The sequence below is a fragment of the Aquarana catesbeiana genome, linkage group LG07 (genome assembly GCF_042186555.1).
Source record: "Aquarana catesbeiana isolate 2022-GZ linkage group LG07, ASM4218655v1, whole genome shotgun sequence".
Taxonomy (NCBI): Eukaryota; Metazoa; Chordata; class Amphibia; order Anura; family Ranidae; genus Aquarana; species Aquarana catesbeiana.
Genome location: NC_133330.1, coordinates 98,044,921 through 98,065,647, shown reverse-complemented (window position 1 = coordinate 98,065,647; position 20,727 = coordinate 98,044,921). Strand labels below are relative to the sequence as shown.

At 47.1% G+C, this 20,727-nt stretch overlaps 1 protein-coding gene across 2 annotated transcripts in view; it reads right to left on the bottom strand.

The window, feature by feature from the left end:
- Window positions 1–4,112: 4,112 nt before the first annotated feature.
- Window positions 4,113–20,727, bottom strand: part of FAM227A (family with sequence similarity 227 member A) — an 80,562-nt gene continuing 63,947 nt past the window's right edge. The window contains exons 9-11 of one of the 2 annotated variants that reach the window (XM_073592528.1): window positions 10,689–10,780; window positions 10,264–10,416; window positions 4,113–4,546 (exon numbers count right to left, since the gene is read on the bottom strand). In XM_073592528.1, coding sequence (XP_073448629.1) covers window positions 4,544–4,546; window positions 10,264–10,416; window positions 10,689–10,780 — 248 coding nt within the window. In that variant the 3' untranslated portion in view covers window positions 4,113–4,543. The remainder of the gene's footprint in view (window positions 4,547–10,263; window positions 10,417–10,688; window positions 10,781–20,727) is intronic. The other variant, XM_073592527.1, reaches the window with a different exon arrangement.

The following is a 20,727-nucleotide window of genomic DNA, read 5'->3' as shown; positions in this document are numbered from 1 at the left end:
TCCATCTTTCTTTCTTTCCATCTTTCTTTCTTTCCATCTTTCTTTCCATCTTTCTTTCCTTCCATCTTTCTTTCTCTTTCTTTCCTTCCATCTTTCTTTCTCTTTCTTTCCTTCCATCTTTCTTTCCTTCCATCTTTCCATCTTTCCTTCTTTCTTTCTCTTTCTTTCTTTCTTTCTTTCTTTCTTTCTTTCTTTCTTTCTTTCTTTCTTTCTTTCTTTCTTTCTCTCTCTTTCTCTTTCTTTCTTTCTTTCTTTCCTTTCCATCTTTCTTTCTCTTTCTTTCCTTTCCATCTTTCTTTCTCTTTCTTTCCTTCCATATCTCTTTCTTTCTTTCCTTTCCATCTTTCTTTCTCTTTCTTTCCTTTCCATCTTTCTTTCCTTCCATCATTCTTTCCTTCCATCATTCTTTCCTTCCATCTTTCTTTCTTTCCTTCCTTCTTTCCTTCCTTCTTTCCTTCCATCTTTCCATCTTTCTTTCCTTCTTTCTTTCTCTCTCTTTCTCTTTCTTTCTTTCTCTTTCTTTCCCTTCCATCTTTCTTTCTCTTTCTTTCCTTCCATCTTTCTTTCTCTTTCTTTCCTTCCATATTTCTTTCTCTTTCTTTCCTTTCCATCTTTCTCTTTCTTTCCTTCCATCTTTCTTTCTTTCCATCTTTCTCTTTCTTTCCTTCCATCTTTCTTTCTTTCCATCTTTCCTTCTTTCTTTCTTTCTTTCTTTCTTTCTTTCTTTCTTTCTTTCTTTCTTTCTTTCTTTCCATCTTTCTTTCTTTCTTTCCATTATTTTTGTCATTCTTTCTTTTTCTCTTTCCTTCCTTCTTCTTCCATCCCCATCTCTTTCTTTCCATCTTTCTTTCTCCTTTCTTTCTTTCCATCTTTCTTTCTCCTTTCTTTCTTTCTTTCTTTCTTTCTTTCTTTCTTTCTTTCTTTCTTTCTTTCTTTCCTTCCATCTTTCTTTCCTTCCATATCTCTTTCTTTCTTTCCTTTCCATCTTTCTTTCTCTTTCTTTCCTTTCCATCTTTCTTTCTCTTTCTTTCCTTTCAATTTTTCTTTCTCTTTCTTTCCTTCCATCTTTCTTTCCTTCCATATCTCTTTCTTTCTTTCCTTCCATCTTTCTTTCCTTCCATATCTCTTTCTTTCTTTCCTTTCCATCTTTCTTTCTCTTTCTTTCCTTCCATCTTTCTTTCTCTCTCTTTCCTTCCATCTTTCTTTCTTTCCTTCCTTCTTTCTTTCTTTCTTTCTTTCTTTCTTTCTTTCTTTCTTTCTTTCTTTCTTTCTTTCTTTCTTTCTTTCTTTCTTTCTTTCTCCACCCATCCCCCTTTATTTCTCTCTTTGTGACAGCCTACCAGAATAGGTAGGATCTGTGAGAGCAGCTTCCCTGTGCAGGGAAAATATATCTTTATTATGCCCACTTACCTACCCCCTGTATTGTCCACTCCCCTATACTGTACCCTCTTAATACAGTTCATAATACAGTGGGGCCTCATGTCTAAGTTTTGCCTAAGGCCTCACAAAGTCTAGAGCCGCCTCTGCTAGCAGGTGACTTAACTGTGCAGATGTAGAAAATACTGTGATGATATTCCCTGCACAATGTGAAAAACCCACAGTACTCCATATTGAGAGAAAAAATAAAAAGAGCCTGCACAATATGAAAAACCCAAAGAACTCCATACTGAGAGAAAAAATAAAATCGACCTTGATGGAGGGTTCAAATTACAGGTTGAGAAAAATGTAATATACCCTGATATTAATTCAGAGCTTACTTCAGAACCAACAACCCCTATGCAGACATAGCCGCCAGATTTATAAACGGCACTAGACCCCCAAAAAAATGAGTGGCTGTGGCTATTCCAGAAGTAACAAAAAGGAAAAAAAGAAGAAAGAAACAAAAACCAGCTTACAAGAGCCATCTTGCCTAGTAAAGCTTCATGGATTTGTGTCCAGCCAATCGCATGCCTCCTGCGGTGTGTCAAAGAACTTTACTGAACCTTTGAACTGGACCCGAATGCTGTATTTCAACTCCATTTCTCTGAGCCTTCTCTTGACATCTGTAAAAGATCTCCGTCTGCGTTGAGTCTCCGCTGAGAAATCAGGAAACAGCATTATGCGTGCGTTTTCATATTTGAGATCCTGATGCTCCCTCGCTTCGGCTAACAACATGTCTCTGTCCTTGTAATTCAGGAACCGTACCAGGAAAGGGCGAGGTGGGGCACCTGACGGCCTTGCTCCTGTGGGGACTCTGTGTGCTCTCTCTGCTACATAAGTTGGGGGGAGGTCACCCAGCGATAATAGCGATTTAAAGAACTGTTCAGCAAAGGTTGACAGGGTTGACCCCTCCACCCCCTCAGGGAGTCCCACCACTCTTACATTATTTCTGTGTTGGCGGTCTTCCGCGTCATCTGCTCTACGCTGTAACGCCCGGACCATATCCTTCAACTCATTTAATTGTGAGCCTTGCGTGTGAGAGACATCCTCTACCTCAGAGATTCGATCCTCGGCCGTTGTCAGCCTGCCCCTGATCTTATCTAGATCATGGCGTATAAGATTGCACTCTGACGCCAAACAATCTATGCGACTGACCAGTTCCGTTTTTGAGGCCGCTATGGCTTCCAAGATGGGCCCTGTAATGCCATCCGTATCAACCTCTATCTCCTGTGATAGCATGGCAGGGATCTCTGGAGCTTTTTGTGAGGGAGATTCACGCTGCGCCATCTTCCCTGTGTGTGTCTGGGCGCGCTGTGCCGTTGACACAGGAACCAAGATGGTGTGGGCGGAGCCAGACGCCATGCTCTCCTGAGAGCGCAGCTGCCTCTGACCTGACGGCGGCTGGGGATGCTGTTTGCCCTGCTTCTTTATTGTCGAGGAGGGCATCGTTTTGTTCCTGATCCTTTCCCCCAGATCGTAGTCACACTTGCAGAGATTAATATCAAAGCGGTCAGGCGCAAAACAGAATACTTGAGCGGATGACTGCCGGAGCTCCGGGAAGAAACTTCCTGCCGCGATCACATCCGGCCACGCCCCCCTCCAACTTAGGTCCTCTTGATCAAGGTCATCTGCTGATCTGAGAACTGTAGTGGGGACTTTTAATAACAACAATAATCACGGGTAGTGTTACTCACTGTGTCCCTGGCTTCACTGTACAAACAAGATATTTGGGGGGCACACCCTAAAAGATGCATTAAAGATGGTGCAGCCATAAGACCATACAATAGAACAAAATATTACAGCGCACACATGCAAAATGACATTTGCCTCCTCCAAGGCTTATTTAAAACACCTAGACATTTTCAAAAATCATTATCAAAAAATATGGGGATTTGGTCACACCATATTGCTATATGGTGCTTAAGCCCACTTACTGCAACAAAGTACCCCATGATTAGTGGGTCCTACACTATCCATAGACTGGGAGATCCTGCTTCTCTGGACCATGGGAGCAATACACTCCTCTATATGGGAGAATTTGAGGTCTCCACCCATGACACAGTTGGACTCTAATGACAGGCACTTGATGAGGGAGTGGGGTGCTCCTCACCCAAAAGGATTTGGTCAGAATCCATACAATAGACAAACAAGATATTTGGGGGGCACACCCTAAAAGATGCATTAAAGATGGTGCAGCCAAAGGACCATACAACAGAACAAAATATTACAGCGCACACATGAAAAATGACATTTACCTCCTGCAAGGCTTATTTAAAACACCTAGACATTTTCAAAAAGCATTATCAAAAATAGACTGGGAGTTTTCTGGCTTTACTGTGTCTCGACTTTGTGATGTCTCGTAGCAGTGACGCCTATGCCAAAATCAGGAGATAGGGTCTCCTCCAGCCTCTCCCACTTCACATTCCTCACCAGTCAGCTGACCTCTAGTCTCTGCCCCCCACCCATGCTGTGAACTGAATGGGCGGCTGCGAAGAGGCTGAGTGGGCGGCCGCGGGCTCCAGGAACAGCCCAGCTGGGCGGCCACAGGCTCCAGAGACAGACCTGCTGCGCGGACACAAAAAGGCAGAGAGAGCAGTGCAGGCTTTAGGAACAGCCCAGGAATTGATGACCACTGGCATATCATCATTCGACCCCTGAGGGGGTCCCGACCCCCAGGTTGAGAACAACTGCACTAGATCTTAGTTAGGGGTATCAGAGTAAAGGGGGCTGAATACAAATGCACGCCACACTTTTCAGATATTTAATTTGTAAAATATTTTGAAAACCATTTATCATTTCCTTCCACTTCACAATTATGTGCCACTTTGTGTTGGTCTATCACATAAAATCCCAATAAAATACATTTACGTTTTTGGTTGTAACATGACAAAATGTGGAAAATTTCAAGGATTATGAATACTTTTTCAAGGCACTGTAAATGTACAAAAATGCAAACATGCCATTGCACCTGCATATGTGTGAACAGAGCCCTAGTTTATATTGATTTTAAATAGCTTCCATCTAGGTTTTCTTCCAACATCTTGTAGAGTTCAGAAGGCTCAGCCTCCTCTTTGTGCAGTTGTTGGTCTTCTTGTTTTATCTTGTCTTCTTGTGATCATCACACTCACTGAATATGTAGTGCAAAGAAAAGTTGGTTAAGAAGTTTAATGAATATTCAATGTAACTCTAATGGGGCGTACACACGGTCGGACTTTTCAGCTACAAAAGTCCGACAGCCTGTCCGACAGACTTTCGACGGACTTGCGGCGGACTTTCTAACGAACAGACTTGCCTACACACGATCACACAAAAGTCCGTCGAATTCTTACGTGATGACGTACACCGGACTAAAATAAGGAAGTTGATAGCCAGTAGCCAATAGCTGCCCTAGCGTGGGTTTTTGTCCGTCAGACTAGCATACAGACGAGCGGATTTTTCGACCGGACTCGAGTCCGTCGGAAAGATTTGAAGCATGTTTCAAATTTAAAGTCCGTCGGATTTGAGGCTGAAAAAGTCCATTGAAAGTCCGGAGAAGCCCACACACGATCGGATTACCAGCCAGCTTTAGTCCGTCAGCGTCCGTTGGACTTTTGTAGACGAAAAGTCCGACCGTGTGTACGCGGCATTATAGATTGCTTATTAAACTGATCTATCAATAACTTTACAAGTCTGCAAGAAAAAACTCATAACATGTAACAGTATAAAACAACAATATAATTTTTTTTAAAAGTTTAATTTTATCATTTAAAAAAACAGTTACTGAAATTCAGTCAAGTGACCTGGCCAAGGCTGAGATGATGTCATCGGTCTGCTGCTGGCAGGAGGAAGCATTTTCAGTCACCTATTAGGCCCCTTTCACATGAGGCGGACTCCGTTTCTACGGAGCCCGCCTCGGTCCGCCGGCTCAGCGGAGATCTGTCCGTTGATCTCCGCTGAGCCGGCGGATGACAGGTCCCTCTCTGCTCACTGAGCGGGGAGGGGCTTGTCAGGCGCCGCTGCCGCCTATGGAGGGATCGGACGAAAACGGACAGCGTGTCCGTTTTCGTCAGATCTCACCCGATCCGATCCGCCAGCGACGGATCTGGACGTAGAGCCATCCGTCTGCTTTTAGCGGATCGGACGGGGTCGGATGTCAGCGGACATGTCTCCGCTGACATCCGACGCTCCATAGGCTAACATGGATCGCCCGTTCAGGTCCGCCGTCAAAACTGACAGGCGGACCTGAACGGTCCGATCGTGTGAAAGGGGCCTTATTCAGACTGCAACATTGTAACTTTGTAGCAAGTCACAAGGTGAGAGGCTCTTGCAGTGGACTATGTGTGTCAGACATTTGTGAACACAGTCCAGAACTACATAGGTTCTGGAATTTATATAACAAACAAAAATAGAAAACGGGCTGGTGTGACTAGAGATAATAAACACAGCTGCTGGCAACCAATAGTAAATCAAACAAAATAAACACATAAATCATATATGTTGCTGTCATAATATAGTGAAAATAAATTGCTACAGACAAATCTCCATATCAGAATGAAATATGGCAAAGGTGAATAGAGTATATGAAATAGTCCAATTCCAATATGTGTCTTGAGGAAAACACCACTGATATTGTGCGGAGGTCATGCTACTCTATAACTGTAGTCACACGTGAGACCTCACCATTTTAAGAAATGCACTCTTACCAGACTGAAATGGTCACAGATGGTGTCCTATGGAAAGAAACGCATTGGGCGGAACCTACAGGCGACACTGATATGCTTCTTTGGAGTTGGAACCTTTGCTGTACAGCTTGAAATTCTGACTTTTTATGCGCTTACACGCTTTTTATCATGTAAGTAGAATGTGTATCATGTGTTTACATTAAAGTTTTTAGCCAATTTACACTATGTGGCATTCCTTGCTTTGATTACATGGGGACACTCCATTATATATATCGTCACCATTGTCTCTATCAATTTTGGAGAGAAAGCCAGCCTGACATATTGGAACCAATGGGTGCGAACTGAATGTGTCTGGTGGAAGTGTATACAACAGGCGAATCAGACTCTGTAGTGGAGTCATTTCAGTCTGGTAAAACTTTTGTTTGTAGTCATTTATTTTCACTATATTAGTACAGCAACATATATAATATATCTGGAATTTTTTATGACTGAGTCATCGCTTACCCTAGTCTCACACTTCCGCATTTAATGCGGGCTGCTTTTGCACGGGCACGGCAGCCCATTCAAATTAATAGCCTACTGTGCCTGCGTTTCCCACAAAAAAAGTGCATGCACCTTTTAAAAAACACGGCCACAGGGAAATCGCATGGTTGTTTTGACTATGCGATTTCCCTGTGGTTCCTGCAAACGCACTGCGTGCTGAGATGCGTGGGGGTGCCATCAGGGCTGGTGTTGACACCCTAGGCAAAACCTCATTTTGCTGCTTCCCCCATTGGCTCTGCCCCTGACTCCGCCCCTGATTTTTGCGGCGTCTCTCCACCTATTTCTTCAGCCGTGGTCGGCAGGACCTCTGGACCCGGCCTAAAGACAAATATCAATGGCACTGGCTCGCTTTCTCACGCCAGCCATGGTCTGCGGGTATATAGACAGGCTAGGGCAGTATAGGGGCAGGCTAAAGTAGTATATGGACAGTCTAGGGTAGTAAATGGACAGGCTAAGGTAGTATATGGACAGGCTAACTTTGTAACTGCCTGGCCGTATGAGCAGACAGATACACTGATGAAGCGTTACAGGCTCCTAGTAAAAATAATAATAATTGCACATATTTTTACCTGCAAAAAGATCTGCATTTATTATTTTTTTACAAAGGTGAACTTGAACCTCCACACCTCAAATCACCCCAATTCCTGTATCTTCAGGCCTCAGATCACCACAATTCTTTAACCTTCACATCTCAGATCACCCCAATTGCTTCATCACTGTAGTCCCCTGAATGCCTGTTCCCCTCTGCACCCCCCCAACACCTCTGTTCCTCATTGTATCCCCCTGCACCTCTGTTCCCCACTGTATCCTACCCACACATCTGTTCCCCTCTGTACCTCCAATCCCCCCCCCACACACACATTGGTTCCTCTCTGTACCCCCCTTCCACATCTGTTCCCCTCTGTACGCTCCAACCCCCCCCCCCCTCCCCCACACACATCAGTTCTTCTCTGTACCCCCAACCCCCCCCACACACACATCAGTTCCTGTCTGTACCCCCCAACCCCCCCTGCACATCTGTTCCCCTCTGTACCCCCCAACCCCCCCACATACGTCAGTACCTCTCAGTACCACCCACCCCCCCTGCACATCTGTTCCCCTCTGTAGCCCCCCAACCCCCCACATCAGTTCCTCTCTGTAGCCCCCCACCCCCCTGCACATCTGTACCCCCCCCCACAAATTTGTTCCCCTCTGTATCCCCAACCCCCCCCAAACACACACATTGGTTCCTCTCTGTACCCCCCCAACCCCTTCTGCACATCTGTTCCCCTCTGTACCCCCAACCCCCCCACACACATCAGTTCCTCTCTGTACCCCCCCAACCCCCCTGCACATCTGTTCCCCTCTGTACCCCCCCCACATCAGTTCCTCTCTGCACCCCCTGCACATCTGTTCCCCTCTGCACCCCCCTCCCCCCCCCCCCCACACACACACATCAGTTCCTCTCTGTACACCCCCCCCCCCGCACATCTGTTCCCCTCTGTACACAATGCAATGCACTATAAACTTGACAGCAGATTCAAAGTTTTTTTTAATTCAGCTGGGTGCTGTTTTTCCACTACCTGAGGCAGCGGCGGTGGTGGCTTCACTTCGAGAACTGCCTGTCCTCTTAACAAATGGTCCAGGAGGAGGTAGGAAGGGGAAATTGCGGCGCAGGCCAAGACTTACATGAAGGGGTTCCATCTCATCTGCCTTGGCCAGTTCCATGTATCATGCAGGCACTTTCGGGCCAGCCAGCTGCTCTTTGTCCTGGCTCTGTCTCCTCCTCTTTTCACTGACGTTGCTAGGGCGGCACTGCAGGCTGGGGATAGAGTGGTCCCGGAAAGCTCTAGAAAAGCAGGCTGACAGAACGGGAGAGGGCAAATTGTTTCTGCACAGAGTCCGGGGGTGTCTTAACAGGTGTATTTTAGCGCCCCCCCCAAGCCTGGTGCCATAAGGCGCCTATGCTGTCTTATAGATGGTGACGCCGGCCCTGCAGGTATTATAAAAATCTGGATTACCCTGGCTCCCTAGGCAGCTGCCTGACCTGCCTATTGCTAGCGCCAGGCCCAGATAACCAGAAGCAACTCAAGCACAGGGAGAACATGCAAACTCCATGCAGGTAGTGTTCTGATTGGAATTTAAACCAAGGACTCCAGAACTTCAGGGCAGAAGTGCTAACCATCACCACAGAGGACTAAACAATATTATGTTAGAAAGTTTACTGCTAACTTAGACAAAAACCTAATGCTTTTATTAAGTGCTATCAGTTTTGTGGTGTTAATAAAGATTCACTGTATTTCAGGGGCGGCCCGTCCATTAAGGGCGCACAGGCGTCATCCCCCCTATCCATGCATCCAACCCCTTGCAGGACGCCGGATGCATGGATTCCAGTGGGGGATGGGTGTTTTTTTGAAGCACCTAATTAGAGCCAGAGGCTCAAATAGGCTTCAAAATGGGGTGGGCTCGGGACGCAGAGTACTGCGAACCGAGCCCACCCAGGTGTGTTACAATAGCGAATGAATATTCACTATTATAACACTGATCCTCCTCCTGACCAATCAGGAAGCAACTTTTGAGATCCGTCACCCGATTGGCTGAAAGGACAGGCAATCCTATTGGACACCTAGGAGGAGGGGAGGCGAAGCATAGCGGAAGCTGCTGTGATGAAGGAGAGGACACAGGAGCCGCTGCCCAATGCTCGTCACCTGCCACCTAGGTAGGGTAAGTTCCGGACCGACCTGCAGACAGCGAGCGAGTGGGTGGGTGGGCGGCGGGGGGGTGTTAATAATAAAATAAATGTTACTTCTGTTTTGCCTTTTGGGGAACAGAAACAAGAGCACGCTAACTTATGGCTGATGAAGGAGTACGCATGCTCCGAACGTGAGCGCTTAAGCCACGCCCCCTTTTCTCCAGCGCCTGGCGTGTCCTCTTGAAATATCCAGCTGATGTGCCTGCCTGTGATCTCTCCAGCCTAGGAGCTATGGACGCCACTGCAGCGACCGGGGACTGTGTAATCGCTGCTGTCCAGCCAGGAAAATCAAAGGAATGCCCAGCACAGCTGAGAAAGAAAAACTTTTAACCCAAATGCCTGACAAATACAGCCAAAATGTGAATGCATTTTAAGCATATTAAAGCCTGCTTTTAAACTTATTTATTGCACTTAGTGCGGCGCTGCTCTCTTTTCCTTTTTCTCCTGTTACTATAGAGTACTTCTGCTATTTTGAGCCGGCTGCGGCTCCGAACTTCCAGAGAAGGAAATGGGATAAAATCCCCCCCCAAAAAAACAAAACTGGACCTCAATTACTATTTTTACCAGTATTATCAATACTTATTTATTTACCTCTCCAATTGCCCTTGCTAGCGGTCCATGCCACTCTCTTTTCCTACATTGCCCACTGTCATGCCCTCCTTACTACTATACTGCACATACTGCCTGCCGCAATACCCTCCATATCGCTCCCCTGAGCATCTTACGCACTAAAATAGTTCTTTGACATTATTTCTAATTTCTCCAAACCTCCAAATATCTCCCTGTTTTAGAACAGACAGACTTTTATTAGTTTTATATTAAAACCCACACTGCCTGTCAAAGAAGTGAAAATAAAGAGATTTTAATAACTGTAAAAAATGTATAAAAATATTATAAAGGATATGGTACCTGCTTCTGAAGTTCAGTCCTTCGAACCAAGATGTTTATTCCAGCTTGCGACTCAGCTTTTTTTTTCTTCAGATAATACTGCATGAGAGGGCTGTGCCCATTTAGGTTAAAAGCCATGCACGTAAATTCTGGTTCACAAAATGTTGGATGAGACTACAAGACGAAGACATTGAATTAATAAATATAACATTCAGGTAAATCCTTTATATATTTTTTACCCTCACACACAAAATCAATTTGTTGCATGATGTTAGGTCTCGGAAGAACTTGCACTATCTGTAACCCTGATAGGCTTGGCATTGCTCCCTAAATGTCAAATTGAGCTAGTAATTAGGAGGAAACAGCAACATATGTATTATATTAGTTTAAACAACATAAACATGATTGTTTAATTATCATTAATAACATTTAATAGTAAAACCAACCTTTTGTTTAGAATTCTTCGTAGGCTTCATATTGTAACAGGTAGTTACCGGTATCTGTTCTTTGGAGGGATACAGGTCAAAAAAAGAAGAATCTGTAGGACATAAAAATTAAGATGTATGTGTGTCAGAGCATTGTATTGTGTGAAAATACATTATTGTGTTTGCTACAGTGCAGTGGCAGCTGGTGGTATAATACTGGGGGGGGGGGGGGCGGTAAACAGTGCACCCCATCCACAGACACCCCCTTCCCCCCCCCCCAGGTCACCTGCACCCGGTGATCCTGCCAGAAACACACGCTTATTACTAGGGTGGCAATGTTCACTCACTGTACGATTTCTACAGTATGTTGCTCCAGGTCAGGATTAAAGAACACAAGAACACTATCCTTTCTCTTGTTCTTCATTCCAGGGGGGAGTTGTAGTCCAAAAAGATAGCTAAAAACATAGCTGACTGAAGAATGGTAAGCTGTTGGCTTACAAGACTTTGAAGGCACGACACTGTGGTTCACATACTGTATGGATTTCTGGAGGTAGAGGCAACTTCACCGCTTTTTTCAGGTAAATGCGCGTACTATCAAAGATATATCCTCTCTTACTTCTTTTGAACGTCTTTTTATAGTGGAAGAGCCTATACCGTATATGGTTTTCAAACGATATCAACTGTTGGGTTCCGCTACTTCTACCGCCAAGCCCACATATTTGGGAAAGGGACTTAAAAGTTGAGTTCGCCACAACTCAGCTGACTCACTTGTACCAGCATACTCATTCCAGCTCCATTGACTTCAAAACGCAGGAGACAAACTTTAGGATTCTTTCACGCTGGTACCAGGTGCCCGCTGATTTGTCACGAATATATCCCTCTATCTCTGATCTGTGCTGGAGAGGCTGTGGCCATCGAGGTACGCTATTCCATTTGTGGTGGGAATGTCCTGTGATTGTACCCTTTTGGGATTATTCTCAAGGCTCAGATAAAAGATATCCTTGGTCTCGATATCCCCCTTTCTCCGATTCATTTTCTCTTCCACATCCCTCCTCTACCGATTAGCCAGTATAAGAGAAGCATCTTTCCTCAGTTATTGAAAGCAGCCAAGGATTGCTCCCAATTTATTGGAAGCGCACACTTATTCCTGCCCAGGAGGAGTGGATCTGCAAGATGAATGAGATCAGGGAAGCTGAGGACTGGATTGTGACCTGCATAAGTACCCACGAGTGATTCACTAGCATCTGGGCATCATAGCTAGACCACATTTACGATTCAAGACAAGTATCATCCAGTTTGGAATTGGCATTGCTAGAATTGGTGGAACCATCCCTTAGACAGCGTATTCAGTTTCAACAGCAGCGAAACAAGGCTTACCTTTTGTGACTGATATAGCCATCTCCTATCTCCCCCCACCTTTTTCACCTCCTTGTTTGTTTGCTACTACTTTGCTATTACAGAGTGATGGACTTGGTGTGAGCGACTGTACTATTTGTGAGAGTTAAGGTATGTACCTGTTCTTCTTCATCTCTTCCTCCTTAGGGTGTAAACAATGTTCTCTTATTTCTGAAACTCAGTTTATATACTATTTTCTAGTGCAGGGGACTCCAAACTTTCTAAACAAAGGGCAAGTTTACTGTCCTGAAGACTTTAGGGTGGCCAGACTGTGGCCATTGGGAGTAGAAAAGGTCCTGACATCAGCAGGAAAAAAATAATTCCCCATAGTTTGTTTCAGTGGGAGTAATTGCGCCCCATGATTGGTGTCAGTGGGAGGAATTGTGCCCCAACGTTGATGTCATTAGGCCCCATCGTTGGTGTCATTGAGAGGAATTGCACCCCATCATTGATGTCATTGGGCCCCATCAATGGTGTCATTGAGAGGAATTGCACCCCATCATTGGCATCAGTGGTGGGAATTATGCCCCATTGTTGGTATCAGTGGATGAAATAGTGTCCCAAGGGACGGATAAAAGCAAGCAAAGGGCACCCGGGTCGCAGTTTAGATACCACTGTTCTAATGGATTAGACTGACATGCAGAATTCATGTCTTGCTATTGTAGGGGAGGTCACCTCCTATGAGAATGATGCTGATTCTCCTCTTCGATGTTCCAACATGCCTAATGGGGCGTACACACGGTCTGACCTTCGACCGGACTTGTCCGACGGACTCCGACGGACCAAATCCGACGGACAATCAGATCGTGTGTGAGCTTCACTGGACTTTCAGCGGACTTTTCCAGTCGCAAATCTGACGGACTTTAGATTTGGAACATGCTTCAAATCTTTACGTCGTTTACGTATCTTTACGTTTACTCCGCCGGACCCAGGAATCCGCTCATCTGTATGCTATTCTGACGGACAAAAACCAACGCTAGGACAGCTATTGGCTACTGACTATCAACTTCCTTGTTTTAGTCCGGTGTACGTCATCACGTACGAATCCGTCGGACTTTGGTGTGATCGTGTGTAGGCAAGTCCGTTCGTTAAAAAGTCCGTCGGAAGTCCGTCAAAAGTCCGTTGAAATTCTGCTGGAAAGTCTGTCGGACAAGTCCGGTCCAAAAGTCCGACCGTGTGTGCTCCCCATTAGAGTGGCTCTCCTAGTGGTAACATGCTGGAGGAGGCTAGATGGAGGCATCTTATGCCCCCTTCCCCCAGTATTAGACTGTAACCTAATACATTCTTGGGTTTTCTTTTATTCATGGTTTTGTGAGTCTAAGACTGGATTATGGGTTTACTTGTTAGGACCCTTTAATGCACAAATCAGTAATTATGCCCTCCAGGCTGCTCCTAATTTCCTCTGGGGAGAGCCCTATTAGTATATTGCCTTAAAACTGTTTTTTCTTTTCCTTTTCTATCATTTGTATTTCCATATATTGTACATGTCCTCAAGAAGCTTACATTTCAACACTCTTGGATTTGTTTCATATGACATGTTATTTTGTCTTTGTCTTAAATAAAGATTATATTAAAAAAAAACAAAAAAAAACAATGCTGACTGATATCAGTCATGACAGCCAGAGAGTGTAGGGAGTTATCTTTTTACAAGATTTCTGGAAGGATCAACTGTATTTTTTTTTTTTTTTTTTTGCACTTTTCCAGCAGTTATAACGAAAAAAAATCTAACAATGTATTATATAATTTTAATCTCCTGTGACTCCTGATCCTAAGAGTGCTGGTCTGGAGTACATTTTAGATGCAGGTCATACATGCAGGTGATTGAGTATTACTGTGCTCCTTAGGTAAGTATTCAGAAATGGTGCAAGCACAGTAAAATTATCATTTATTTTCCTAATGAGAAAGGAAAACCACCCTAAATATTCACAAAGATTTTTCAGCATTTGTCAAACATTCCAAAAGCTCGTAAGTACATGAAAAAACTTGGGGATAAACCCCTACACGAGGCATTCTAGTCACAATGCTTGCCTATGCCGGGAAGGTGTGAATAGCCTGTGTTTCTACTGTCAGCATAAGATTGCTATAGTTATCCTGTTATCATGCAGTTCAAGTATAGAGAAGATCTTGGGTTCTGTCCAAACTTGAAAAGAAGCTGTCATTGGCAGGCCAATCAGCTGCAGGCAGGGGCATTTGTACACAAAAGAGCGGGATGCATCATGACATCATTGACCTTATATGGCCACAATAGGCCAATGACATTGACCTAATATGGCCATGAGGCCATATTAGGTCAGTGATGTCACAAGCATCCTCTTCTTATGGTGTAATTGCGTCAGGATCCCCATCCCAGCTAATCGGTCCGGTACTGACAGCTTCCTTCAGGCTTCCAGCGAACATAGGTTTGGACAGTACCCAAGCTCATCCTTACACAAGAGTAGAACCGCCAAATCGAATATATAATAATCTAAAAGCAAGCGTTTTGATGTTATCACTTCTGTACTCATGAACATGACAGTTTCAAGCAGCCAGGCATGTACTGGCCATCGGGACTACCAGGATTTTGCCGGTGAGCCGATGGCTCAGTGGGCAGGTTTCAGTGACAACCTGTCAAAGTAATGGCTGCGCGTCTCGTGCAGCCATTCATTTGAGCACCACTGTACAGTGGCGTCGCTGGGGGGGGCCTGAGGGGGCCACGACCCTTCCAAGTATAACTCATTCATTTAACCATGGCTGTCCGACTGACTCGTCACTTATCTGTCAGTCTTGGAGCCGCTGTTGTTTATGGGAGTTGTAGTCTGTGGCAGAGGCTGCGTGCTCAAGCTCCCTGCTCCAGGTGGGTGAAGTCTGGAGAGCAGCCAGCCTGAGCCTAGTGAGATAACTACAACTCTCGGTTCCCATGGTCGGATCTTGGACAGTCAGACTGGACACACACATGGCTGGCCTGGGTGCGCCTCTGGCTATAGTACACTGTGCATGCTGCACACACCAGAAGTTGACCCCAGGAGACAGGAGCATCACCCACCCCTCCAGGACTGGAGGAGGCCATGGCCCTGCAAGGAGGAGGACCTGTCCTGCTGAGCTATGAGCCTGAGCTGGCAGCTGCCATCGGCCCATAGCTTGTGAGAAGTGACAGACCTGACACCACCACATGATCATCCCATCTGTTCCCCCCATACACCTCATTTACTCTGCCCCAGTGCCCGTGGCCTGTAAATCCTGCTTGGAGCTGGCCGCAGACCTGTGGGTCCTGCTGGGAGCGGAGAATAGCCTATGGGTCCTGCTGGCCTCTGGCCTGTGGGTCCTGCTGGAAGCTGGCCATGGACCTGTGGGTCCTGCTGGCCAGTCACCTGTGGGTCCTGCTGGCTGCTGACCATGACTACAGACCAGCGGCCAGCAGGACCCACGGGCCAGCAGGACCCATAGGCCATACCCAACTCCCAGCAGGACCCATAGACCCTGGCCAGCTCCCAACAGGACCCACAGGCCAGCGGCCAACAGGACCCATAGGCTATTTCCGCTCCCAGCAGGACAGTGGCCAGCAGGACCCACAGGTCTGCAGCCAGCTCCCAGCAGGAACACAAGCTGGCGGACCTGTGGGTCTTGCTGGCCACGGACCTGTGGGTCCTGCTGGCTACTAACCTGTGGGGCCTGCTGGCCACTAGCCTAGGGTGACCAGAAGTCCCCAGTTTCCAGGGACAGTCCCCGGACTGAGGACACTGTCCCCGGACCAAGTCTGTCCCCGCAAGCTGGGGCAGAAGGAGGCCCCCAGGGCGGACCCTACCATGGGTCCCACTGGGCTGATAGACCTGACACCACCACATGATCATCCCATCTGTTCCCCCCCATACACCTCATTTACTCTGCCCCAGTGCCCGTGGCCTGTAAATCCTGCTTGGAGCTGGCCGCAGACCTGTGGGTCCTGCTGGGAGCGGAGAATAGCCTATGGGTCCTGCTGGCCGCTGGCCTGTGGGTCCTGCTGGGAGCTGGCCATGGACTTGTGGGTCCTGCTGGCCAGTCACCTGTGGGTCCTGCTGGCTGCTGACCATGACTACAGACCGGCAGTCAGCAGGACCCACAGGCCAGCAGGACCCATAGGCCATACCCAACTCCCAGCAGGACCCATAGACCCTGGCTAGCTCCCAGCAGGACCCACAGGCCAGCGGCCAACAGGACCCATAGGCTATTTCCACTCCCAGCAGGACAGTGGCCAGCAGGACCCACAGGTCTGCAGCCAGCTCCCAGCAGGAACACAGGCTGGCGGACCTGTGGGTCTTGCTGGCCACGGACCTGTGGGTCCTGCTGGCTACTGACCTGTGGGGCCTGCTGGCCACTAGCCTAGGGTGACCAGAAGTCCCCAGTTTTCAGGGACAGTCCCCGAACTGAGGACACTGTCCCCGGACCAAGTCTGTCACCGCAAGCTGGGGCAGAAGGAGGCCCCCAGGGCGGACCCTACCATGGGTCCCACTGGGCTCATTGGGCTGCCTCGGAGAGGAAGGCAGATTACACAAAGTGGGGATCTCCCACTTATCCGACAGCTCCTGTCATACTATTAGGAACCATGAATCAGACCGAGACAGAAGTATAGTCAAATCACACTTGTTTAATAATAAAAAGGTAAACAGAGTAAGCGTGGTCAAAACAAGCCAGAGTTCAGTAACCGGATCGGGTAGTCAACCAAGCCAATGTCAGAGAGAGCCAGAGATGAACGTAGTAGTACCGTAAGCAGGATCAGGAGCCAGAAGGGACGTCAGCCAAGCAAGTCTTCAACAGGAACGCAGGAGAAAGTCTCTGTGATGTTGACAAAGGCGAAGGCAGAGATCAAGTGAGCTGGACAGCTTTAAGTAGGTAGCACTGACGAGCAGAATCAAGAATAGCTGGGTAACTGTGGAGAGAGATGGGAGTTGGCAATTAGCCAACAGCTGAGCGGCCAGCTCAGAGAAGGAAGGGCTGACAGTACCCCCTCCTCAATGACCCCTCCCCCACGGAGGACCACCAGGCTTGAGGAGAAAAACGTCTATGGAAATCACGGAGGAGGACAGGGGCATGTATGTCCGCGGATGAGGCCCAAGAGCGCTCCTCCGGACCGTACCCTTTCCAATGCACCAGGTACTGTATGCGCCCATGGAACCTACGGGAGTCAACAATGGATTGTACTTCATACTCCTCATGGTTCTCAACCTGTACAGGGTGAGGATGTGGCACCGAAGTGGTAAAATGGTTACAGACCAAAGGTTTTAATAAGGAGACATGAAATACATTTGAAATACGCATATTAGAAGGAAGGTCTAATGCGTAAGCCACTGGGTTAATCCTGCGAAGAATACGGAAGGGCCCAATAAACCGAGGTGCGAACTTCAGTGAGGGAACACGAAGTAGGAGGTTGCAAGATGACAGCCAGACCCTGTCCCCAACCTGGTAGGAAGGCGCAGGCAGGCGTCTGCGGTCAGCATGGAGTCTGTACCCATCATTAGCATGACGCAAAGCCTCCTGGACTTGTGCCCAAGTGGAACGAAGACCACAGAGATGCTCCTCTAACGCAGGAACACTCTGCAGAACAAACAAGTCAGGCAACATGGCAGGTTGGAAACCATAATTCGCTATAAACGGGGACAATTGGGAAGCAGAATTCAAGGCACTGTTGTGCGCAAACTCTGCCCACGGTAAAAGGTCTGACCAGTTGTTACGCTGTTGAGAAATATAGCAATGTAGGAATTGCTCCAAGAACTTGTTTGGCTCGTTCTGCAGCCCAATTAGACTGCTGGTGATACGCAGAGGAGAAAGCAAGCTGAATTCCCAACTGTGCAGCATGGAGTCTGTACCTATCATTAGCATGACGCAAAGCCTCCTGGACTTGTGCCCAAGTGGAACAAAGACCACGGAGATGCTCCTCTAACGCAGGAATCATCTGCAGAACAAACGAGTCAGGCAACATGGAAGGTTGGAAACCATAATTCGCCATAAATGGGGACAATCGGGAAGCAGAATTCAAGGCACTGTTGTGCGCAAACTCTGCCCACGGTAAAAGGTCTGACCAGTTGTTATGATGGTGAGAAATATAGCAACATAGGAATTGCTCCAAGGACTTGTTTGGCTCGTTCTGCAGCCCAATTAGACTGCGGGTGATACACAGAGGAGAAAGCAAGCTGAATTCCCAACTGTGCACAAAAGGCTCGCCAGAACCGGGAGACAAACTGACTATCCCTGTCCGAGACAATCACCTTGGGTAGCCCATGTAAGCGAAAGATCTCCCGAGCAAAAATGGAAGCCAGTTCCTTAGAAGTGGGCAACTTCTTAAGTGGAATACAATGACACATCTTTGAGAACCGGTCAACCACCATAAGGATAACAGTGTTGCCTTGGGAGTTGGGTAACTCCACAATTAAATCCATAAACAGGTGGGTCCAGGGCCTCTCTCCATTGGGTATGGGTTGTAGGAGGCCCACTGGAAGGTGTCGTGGAGTCTTACTCTGAGCACACACTGAACAGGCAGCTACGAAGGCAGTTACATCAGCCCATAGACTAGGCCACCAGAATTGTTGGGAAATGGCCCAAACGAGTTGATTCTTCCCAGGGTGGCCAGCTGCCTTGGGAGAATGGTAAGTCTGGAGCACGGCAGTACGGAGACTCTCCGGGACAAAGCAGCGATCACAAGGTTTCTCAGGAGGAGCATGGACCTGAGCACCAAGAATTTTGTCACCCAAAGGAGAAGTAAGACTGGTGTGAACCATAGCCAGAATACGATCAGGAGGAATCACAGGAACCAGAACCGACTCCAACTTGGAAGTGGAGGAAAATTATCGTGACAAGGCGTCAGCCTTTATATTCTTAGAACGGGTAAGAATGAAATAATGTAATTGAAACTTGACAAGAAAAGAGCCCATCCCGCCCTTCTGGGAGAGAGGCCTTTAGCCTCAGACAAGAGCATGAGATTCTTATGGTCAGTAAGAATGAGAACCGGTACAGTGGTCCCTTCAAGGAGATGTCTCCATTCTTTCAGGGCTAAAATGTTTGCCAACAGCTCTCTGTCACCAGTCTCGTAATTGCACTCCGCAGGTGACAATTCTTGGAAAAGTAGCCACAAGGATGCATAGCGCTCTCAGAGGCAGGGCGTTGAGACAGAAGGGTGCCAACACCATCTCAGAAGCATCAACTTCAAGGATAAAAGGCAACGTAGGATCAGGATGTGCCAACACAGAAGCAGAAACAATGGCAGCCTTGAGACTCTCAAAGGCCTTAATGGACTCCGGAGACCAACTCTATGGGTTACCGTCTTTTCTGGTCATATGAGTCAGGGTCTTGACCAGAGCGAGAAGTTACGAATAAACTTCCAATAATAGTTGGCAAAGCCCAGGAAACACTGCAGAGGATGTAAACCCATGGGTCGGGGCCACTGTAGGACTGCCGAAAGTTTCTCTGGGTCCATCAAAAAACCAGCAGGGGAAATGACATAGCCCAGGAATTTAACCTGTTCACGATGGAACTCGCACTTCTCCAGTTTAAAATAGAGATTGCTCTCTCTTAGTTTCTGAATCACATGACAGACATCTGTGTGATGGCTCTCCAGGGACTTGGAAAATATGAGGATATCATCGAGATAAACCACCACACATAACTTCAACAACTCTCGGAGGACATCGTTAATAAATTCCTGCAAAACTGCTGGGGTATTACAAAGGCCAAAAGGCATTACGAGGTACTCATAATGGCCTGTTCTGGTATTAAACGCAGTTTTCCACTCGTGGCCCTCCTTAATCCGCACGAGATTGTATGCCCCACTCAAATCAAGATTCATGAAAACCATTGCTCCCTTGAGGCGGTCAAATAACTCTGTGATCAACGGAATCGGGTAGGCATTCTTGATCGTGAAACGACTGAGACCCCTATAATCAATACAAGGTCTCAGTTCACTGCTCTTCTTCTTCACAAAGAAGAAACCAGCACCAGCAGGAGACGAGGATTTGCGGATGAAACCTTGAGAAAGTGCGTCTGCAACATACTCCTCCATGGCCTTATCCTCCAAGACCAGCAAAGGGTAAACCCGGCCACGAGGGGGTATGGTCAATTGCGCAATCATAAGGCCGGTGTGGAGGCAAACTACCGGCTTGACCTTTGTCAAAGACATCGCTAAAATCGGGTGACTGAAACCAGGTGCTTACCCTTCTGGATAACTGGGGACGAAACAATGCCACCTAAGGTCTGTCCATGACAGGACCTCAAGGTTTGGGCGTTCCCTGGATGGGTAGGAAAAGACAAAAAGTGACCTGCCTGGCCACAATAAAGGCACAATCTCTCCCTCCTACTAAAGGTTCTCTCATCTACAGAGAGACGCGTGAAGCCCAAGTGCATGGGTTCATCTTCACTGGCCGACTTGGTACCAGGAGGCATGGGAGGTGAGGGAGGCATGGGTGGGATTGCAAAACTTGGAGGCAAACGTACAGAAGGCTTCCGCAAGAGCTCCTTAAAAGAGAGTCTTTCTCTGAGTCTGGAGTCAATGAGGATGGCAAACATGATCAACTTCTCCAGCTCAGTGGGTATATCTCGGGCTGCTATCTCATCCTTGATGGAATCCTAGAGTCCATGTAAAAAGGCAGCCACAATGGCCTTATTGTTCCAAGCAACCTCTGCTGCCAGAATACGAAATTCAATGGCGTAGTTGGCAACAGTT